At 38.1% G+C, this 8,181-nt stretch overlaps 1 protein-coding gene and 1 long non-coding RNA gene across 8 annotated transcripts in view; one reads left to right on the forward strand and one right to left on the reverse strand.

The window, feature by feature from the left end:
* Positions 1 to 8,181, forward strand: part of lrp8 (low density lipoprotein receptor-related protein 8, apolipoprotein e receptor) — a 188,653-nt gene that overhangs the window by 110,752 nt on the left and 69,720 nt on the right. For all 7 annotated transcript variants that reach the window (XR_004333417.1, XM_032525438.1, XM_032525442.1 and 4 more), the window contains exon 4: positions 3,854 to 3,982. Coding sequence is in view for 6 of the 7 variants with exons in the window: in XM_032525438.1 (XP_032381329.1) it covers positions 3,854 to 3,982 (129 nt within the window). In the remaining variant the exon portion in view is untranslated. The remainder of the gene's footprint in view (positions 1 to 3,853; positions 3,983 to 8,181) is intronic.
* Positions 1 to 8,181, reverse strand: part of LOC116695302 (uncharacterized) — a 25,223-nt gene that overhangs the window by 12,092 nt on the left and 4,950 nt on the right. Inside the window, exons 2-3 of the long non-coding RNA XR_004333418.1 lie at positions 7,920 to 7,927; positions 2,345 to 2,351 (exon numbers count right to left, since the gene is read on the reverse strand). This is a non-coding gene — a long non-coding RNA (uncharacterized LOC116695302). The remainder of the gene's footprint in view (positions 1 to 2,344; positions 2,352 to 7,919; positions 7,928 to 8,181) is intronic.

Below are 8,181 nucleotides of genomic sequence, written 5' to 3' on the forward strand. Positions count from 1 at the left end.
TTGGCGTTTTGCTATCTTGAGGCAGAGGGATCGCGCCATTGACCAACAAAAACCTGTCAATGGAGCAGCCTTTTATTGTTATTTTAACAGCAAATTAGTAAAATGTGCCTAAACTTGTGCAAACTAGCACACAAACAAGCAGCACACAAACAAGCAAAAAATTACAAATAAAAATATGACGATGCAAATCCACCATCATAATAGCAATGTGCCGAGGTACAAACACACCTGGCTTTTAAAGGGAATGGAAGATGACACTCAATAAATAAACATGCAACATACAGTAAACCAATCAGGTTTATGGCATGCCACGCCCAAAACACACCTTTGTATAAATGAAGACACTAAGTACAATCCTTTTGAACCACATGCCCGGCGCACAGATCCTTTTTTCTACCGTCAAACTAGCTGAAGTAGATTTGGACACGCCCTAAACGCACCTGCGCCATGCGCTTCACACTGTGCACTTAGATTGTGAAATAGGGCCCATAGAGTGTGGTCTAGACCTACTCTATCTTTAAAGTGTTTGATCCTCTAAAGAAAATTGAATTGAATTGAATGTTTTTCTTTGTCTGTCCAGACTTGGTGGCTGTTGTTGATAATCTTAATTACCTTCATATACCACCATTTCGGATTGTTCCAAACAAACTGCTCTTGTTTCTGCAGGCAATGTGAATCTCTTGGTCTACACATACCAACTTTCTTTGTGAATGTTTAGTCATACCTTGGCTAACTGAGGCAGCAAATAGAAAACCCTTTTTTATAGACTTTGATAAATGTATGGGTAGAGCTGTTATTGTATAATATCAAAAGCCAATTTAGAGCAGCTGACCAGAATAGTCACAAATGATTGCCTAAACAAGTAACAGGGTTCTAAAGCCAGAGTATTTTTACGCACATTTCTTCCTTAAGAATAGATACTGTATGTGTAAATCGGAAAAAAACTTTTACGAGCCTAGTGTGAGAGTAAAGATTACAACCAACCGTAATCTTTCCTTAATATTTTAAAGCCAATGTCTAGTATCTAGGGTCTTCTGCTTACATAGTCCTCCACTGGTTTCCACACCATAATTGGAGAAATAGCACACACACACACACACAATGCATAATACATTGCTTGTTAATAAACTCTGTGTTACTTGGGGAAAAAAATTTAGTGTAGACCCCTGTATAACAACCGGAAATTGGAACTGTCCTTTTTATTTATTGAACATTATTACCCTTGGGATGAAAATCATCTAATTGATTTTGTCACAATCAATGTCAATGGAGTTGTCTGTTGTTCTTGCTCAGATGTATTCAGTTATTTGATTGGCAGTTTATCCATGACTTCGCCCTTCTTGACTGCAGGCCTGAAATGGTCAGTCAGACAAATTACATCCTTTTAACCCAGCTGTCAATCACACACTTGGAGTGGACTAAACCCTTCAGGGTGCCTATTTCTTCATGGGTTCGTATTAGAGTGAGAAAGTGTTCGACAGTAGCCCTTGGACTCTACTGACCCACACAAACACGCACACTTTGAGGAACACTCCACTCATATTATATTGATATTCAGACCTTCACATGGACTAGAAGAGCAGCATTTTGTGCATTAAAGACACAAATACACAAACACACACTTCACTGGGCTCGATCGTTCATTCTTTTTAAGGGGATTTGCTGGAGACTTTTATTCTTTAAAGGCAAGAGGGGTCATCCAAAGATATACACCAGCAAAAGACAGGAGAAGAGAGGAATCTAAACTCTAAATCTGTCCAATTCCATAGAAAAATATAATGCATGTGGAATAGAGTAGAACCTAACAACATAGACTGTACATTTGGAGCAAAGCCTGGCAGTCACTACTGGCAAGGCTGAAACCCCCGGCGTCCTTCAATGAGTGGGAGCGTTTCAATGGCAGCAATTTATTTAGTACTGTTAAAGACAAAAATAAGAAGAAAGAGATGGGAGTATGAGACTGAAATAGGCAAATCCCAAAGGTACTATTGATCTGCGGCTGCAACATGCACTAAAGCACAAACACACACGCACAAACACTCAGGCTGGTTGCCAAGAAGCATGCTGGTGGTCAAATACTGTATGTATAAGTGATAGAGTTGAGTTTGACACAGCGCTGTGCTTTTGTGTGTGTGTGTGTGTGTGTGTGTGTGTGTGTGTGTGTGTGTGTGGTGTGTGAGTGAGATTAAAGGGGGAAGTATTGGACGGGGATTTGCTGTGGGACTCAGTGTAAATTTGATTTATTGGACAGCTGTATTTTTCCTCCCTGTACCAACCCCACAGGCTACACGTGTAGGAACAATGGCCTTCTCTACTGTAATAGGCACTTACCAAGAGGGACCACTTTCTCACTCTCACACTGTGTGCATGTGCGTTAGGGCTGGGCAATATGGAGAAAATCAAGTATCACAATATTTTTGACCAAATACCTAGATATTGACACCGCAACAATATTGTAGTGTTGACTATTTCTGCTTTCACAAAATAATTACAGAATGAGATTCTTGACAAATATTCATCAGTAATGTGGATATAATGACTAAGTGGGTAAAGGCAAATAATAGAACAGTTACAACTGTCTGGCAGGTTCAGAAAATTACGTCACTTTACTGTAATGCCGTCTTTAAAACCAGGAAAAAGACAATATCCAAAATCTAAGAAGATATCTAGTCTGACATCACGATATTGATATATTGATATATTGATATATTGCCCAGCTCCAGTGTGCAGTTTTATTTTTTATTTTTAAGATTATTCTTTGGGCATTTTAGGCCTTTATTTGACAGGACAGCTGAAGACATGAAAGGGAAGAGAGAGGGGGGGAATGACATGCAGCAAAGGGCTACAGGTCGGAGCTGAACCCGGGCCCACTACGTCGAGGAGTAAAACATCTACAGTATATATGGGCACCCGCCCCACCGACTGAGCTATCTGGGCGCCCGTGTGTACAGTTTGACAAACTGTTACAAGTGCTTTCCTACTTCATTCACCTGATTTACACTGGTTTAGTTTAAATGTTCTATTGAATAAAGTTTCACAATGTGGGAAAAACAGCACTGTATGTATGCAGTCGATTTTAGAATGTATTTCAGTTTTACAGTTGTCTGTGTGTGCTTAAGTGATTATTTGAATAATTGCTTAGAACAATTATGATAATTCAGAGAATGAATTGTGTTAGTCATTAATCAAGCAAAAATGCCAAACTTTTCAAATGCAAATATTTGCTTATTTTCTCAGTTTTTTATCATTGAAATCTGAAATTCTTTGGGTTTGGGCTATCAGTTGGAAGTTCACCAATCAAATCAAGTGAAGTGAAGATCTCGTTTTCAGCTTTATCAAAAAAATAAATTGTAGTATTATCTATAACTAAAATAAGGAGCCCTAGCATATACAGGACTACATGTACATACAAAATAGTGCTAGTGTGTCCTGACGTGATTATCTTTTTGTCTATGTGTTTCATGTCTTTTTTTGGTTTGTGCACTGTGTGTGTATTTTCTAGTCTTTGTGTCTGCTTGACAGTGTTCCTGCTTCTTTGTTCCTCTGTCACTGTGTATCTAGTTTAATTGCAGGCCTTTGAGGAAAAATCGATTGGAGCAACAAGATAACTAAGTTATCAAACTGTTTCATTGACTGGCTGTCTCTTCTCTCCCTATCTTTTGCCTCCTCTCTATTTCTTTTCTCATTTCGCTCTCCCCGGCTTTGTTTTCTATCCCTCTTTGCTCTACTTCTCTTCCATCCATCCCCCTAACTTTTTCATCAACTATCCATTTTCTTTTTCCCTTCACTGCCTTCTCCCTCTGTGCTCTCTCTGTCCCTTGCTGTTTTTCACCTCCGCCCCCTTTCACAACAGGCCGACAGACCTGTCCACCAGAGAAGTTTGATTGCGGAGGGGCTGCCAGCAAATGTGTTTCGTTGTCATGGCGATGCGACGGAGAGAGGGACTGTGAGAACGGGGCAGATGAGGACCAGTGCGCTGCAGGTAAGTTTGCAGTGGTGGAAATGTGGGATGGAGGGAAACGGGTAAGGACTGAGAAGAAAAAAGGATAGAACAGCATCTATTTGGGCTTCATTTGAACTTAACTTTAACTGTCATTCACAGCGGACAAGTCTGAAAAGCCTTAAAGGAAATAGTCTACCAAGCTTGTACGTACCTTTTCTGTCACTACTGGCTGTTGGCAGCAGAGGTGACAAAGAAAATTGTTTTTCAGTTGGTTTAATGATAATTAGTGAATCAAGTCCTCATTTGCTGTTTTTTCTTTAGTGCATGTCCTCTCTTTGAATAATAGAAAACACAAAGCGTATCTACAGAACTTGTATCGTCTGCTCAACTGAACATAATGTAGAACTATGGGTCTTTCAAAAGCTATTTCAGTTTTTAAAACAATTTCAATTGAATTGACGAAATGGTTTATAAAGTCCTTGCATATGCATATAGCACTGAATAAACTGAAGACGCTGCAAACTTTTCTACTGTAAAAAAAAAAAGAAGAAAAAAAAAGGGTGAAGCTTGGTGGCTGGGTTGGTTCAGTGGGTAGAGCAGGCGCACATATACTGAGAGTTGATGCCCCGCCACAGAGATCTAGGGCTTCAATCCGACCAATTCCTGCATATCTTTCCCCTTTTCTCACCTAGCTGTCCTATTAAATACAGTAAAGGCAGAAAAGCCCAAAAATAGTCTTTGAAAAAGGATGAAGATTTTAAAGGAGACAGGAAAAATAGCAGATGTGAAAAGAGAAAACAATCATGAGAAAGAAAAGAAGGAAAATTGTGACGTCAGAGGTGAGAACCTAAGAGAAAGTGAAGAAAAACCCCTCCTATCTGATAATATGTCTAGGAATTTATTAAGGCACATTTTAGTAATAAATGCGTTGTACGATTTGTTTTGACAAGACATTTTCTCTCTGACCCTGGGGTGATGATGAGTTCTAAATTTAGATCTAAGAGAATACATTAAAAAATGTCAGACCGGGGGATTTGTGACCTTTATGTTTCTACTCAATAAAAGATTCCGTATGCTTTTTAGTCTGTCACCTAGTCATTGAATATTTTAACTTTCTGTTAAAATCTGGTCCAAAGTGTCGGCAGGAGTATTTTTAACTTAGCTGCCAACATACAAAAATGTTTCGTATCTTAGTTTATTTATATTTATTTTGTGTGTTATGTGTCTAGAGATGCCAAACATTATCTGTTTTTTCTCCCATCAATCTCGCTGTTGCTCAATAAGCTTAAAAAGGTGGAAAAAGCAGTAGACTGGGAGAGTTAGGCCAGTGGTGTTTAAAAAAAGGGCAAACCAATTATGTATCTTGAAAGTGTTTTTTCAAGACATGTTTTAAGGAGTTTGTCCTGTGATCACATAGATTCAGAAACCTACTTACACCAAGGCAACCATCAAAACAATGCGATCTTACACATACTGTGCAGTAAGACTTTGTCTTTCTTAAGATGGTATAGAATACAATGCTCAGTCAAGTGCATCAAGCACAGTGTTTAGAGAGCATGGTTGCACACTTTTAGTGTTTTTTTTTCATAGTTTTGATGCACCCATAGTGTTAAAATGGGTTGTGATTAACCCTCACATTGTCCTTAGGTAAAATTTGACCCCTTTTCAGAAAAAAAAACAAAAAAGACTTGTCACAACAATGGGCCGTCGAAATATGCGCTGAAAATGTCCACATTTAAATGATCAAAAAACCTTGGGAAAAAACATCAAAAAAAGCACCCACAACATTAAAAAAAAAGGGGCAAAAATGTCAGAAAAAAAAAATGTGGTTTACGGGAAGACAACACAAGGGTTAAGAATAATGTGTATAAATGTAGGTGATGATGAATCATAGCCAATCACAGTTGCTCCTGTCATCGCCTCTAAAACCAGTGTTATCTCAAACCATGTAGCCACAAAAACATAGAGCCCACAGTATCATTCTTAAACACAAATTCTCACACAAACGCATACGTATTCAGTATTCATGGAGCAGCAATACTTTGTCAGAATAACAAAAGGACTAAAGAAAAACAAATCTACTCAGATGTATGTCATAAAATGTAGTATCCTTTCTAGGTAATCAATATATTTTGACAGAAATATAAAAAGTACCATACAATGTTTCCATCTTGGTTTCATTTCATTTTGCGAGATTGGATGTCATATTCAGTGTTGGATATCTCAAATGCTCATACACTAGGCTTAGCTTGCATTTAAGAAAACCCATAGAATAGCTTTGTACAGTAATCTAGCCACAGACACACATTGCTGCATCTGCAACACCTGCACACTTTGGAAAGTCATATACACTCGCATCACGTTATCTAGCCTACATCCTCACAGCTGGCATTAAAGCTGTAAAAAGGGCATTGATTTTTATCAGCGTAAACATCTGGCCCACAGCCTTATTGATTTTTCACCTGCAAAACACACACGCACATTTACATGCACACACAGCATTTTCTCTAAGAATATAGATTGCATGTTATCTTTTTCCATTGCTTAACCTGTTTTATGCACAATAGAAGAAAAAAAAACACTTTAAATGTATATGTACAGAAAATGTATGTATAAACATCTGTATATATGTGTGTCTTTGTGAGATTAAGTATGACTTTCAGACAGTCAGAGTGATAACAATTTTAAGGATATGCACATTCATGTATAATTAAGGACACACACACACATATATACACATATATTGCTCCTGGACACTGTTAAATTATTTCCATCTTTCTCTTGTGTGCACAACCAAAGATACGTGAAATAGTGCAACTACCATTCTTCAATGAACTTTACTGATTGCAGAAGCAATTTAGATAAAATAATATTATAATGTTAATGCATTTTTATTTTTACTTGTGCAATCTCATCACTTTGAACATTTTCTTAGCAGCTGTAAGTCCGGCAAATACAGCACGTTTTTGAATTTTAGAGAGCTGAAGGTCCGACAGGTCATTCAGAATTGGAAATCTTAATTATGAACAGCCCTCAAAAGATTCCAGTTTTGTTAATATAAATGTTTTTCGAACACATGACATTTATAACGTGTCTCAATTCTGCTAGACTTCAAAAGTTGTGTTGACATTTGCTTGCCAGGTGGATAGAAACATCTCTTCATATTTGCTTTACTCACGCTGCTTTTAGTTCTCACTTACTCTGAATGTTACTCTCTGTCCTTTATCTCCGTTCTGTCTGCAAATTGTTAGTGTAGTCTGTTAGTACACAGGGTGATGACATTAGGGAGTTTGTGGCCACAACCTCATAAAAACAACATCCGCAGTTCATGTATTCCAGGCTGCCTTTGTTCACATACCATCTCTGACTCTCAAGAAATAGAAACAGGTTTTTTTTCTCCCGTCCTCGCCCATTACAGGCACCGGCCCTTTTTATTCTCTTTTAATGACTGCGCTGACTCTGAGGGCAATCAGACACCATATGTTCTCTCCATTGCCTTTCATCTGTCTGACCTGTGTGAGCCGATATCCCTTATTGCAGTATGAATAAAAGTAGGTTAATGCAGATGTTAAATATTTCATGGGGGTGTTGATGATAATTGATTTTTTTGCCTGATGCTTTGAGTGTACAGTATATGTGTGTTATTGGAGTTTTGCTGTTATGCTAACCTGTAGAGTTCAGCTTTTGATCTATGAAGGTGGTAGCGGTGAATAGTAAGTTCCTCTGATCCAACGAAAAAAGACGTGTTATTGGAGTTCACACATAAAAGTCCATAATGGATCCATTAGCTCTGTTTTTCCTCTATATATCAACGTGTAAATATGTTTTTTAGTAACCTGTAGACAAAAAACTGAATGTGGTTTGCAAAAATGATTAAACTGCCATAAGGCACATTCACATTAGAGCAGAAAAAACAAGGGTTTTGGGCGACATGTTGGTTGTCGCAGTGTTTACAACTCCGGATGCACTACGGAACTAATCCCCCTTAGTTACAATGCTAATGTTGTTAGCAGTACATGCTAAGTTTCTGAGAATCACACAATGTAAAATGTTTGTAACAAACCTGAGAAGTGCATCTGCTTACTAATATTTAACCAAGCAAAAATCGTATGTGTCTTGCCTCAATATGAATCCAACTTGTTTTTTTACAGTTGTGGATGTCAGACACATAAGTAGGTTGTTTTATGTCCATCTTTCAGTTCAAGCAGTTGTACATCAATTGGCTCCCCCCCCCCCCC

This window comes from Etheostoma spectabile, chromosome 9, assembly GCF_008692095.1.
Source record: "Etheostoma spectabile isolate EspeVRDwgs_2016 chromosome 9, UIUC_Espe_1.0, whole genome shotgun sequence".
Lineage (NCBI taxonomy): Eukaryota > Metazoa > Chordata > Actinopteri > Perciformes > Percidae > Etheostoma > Etheostoma spectabile.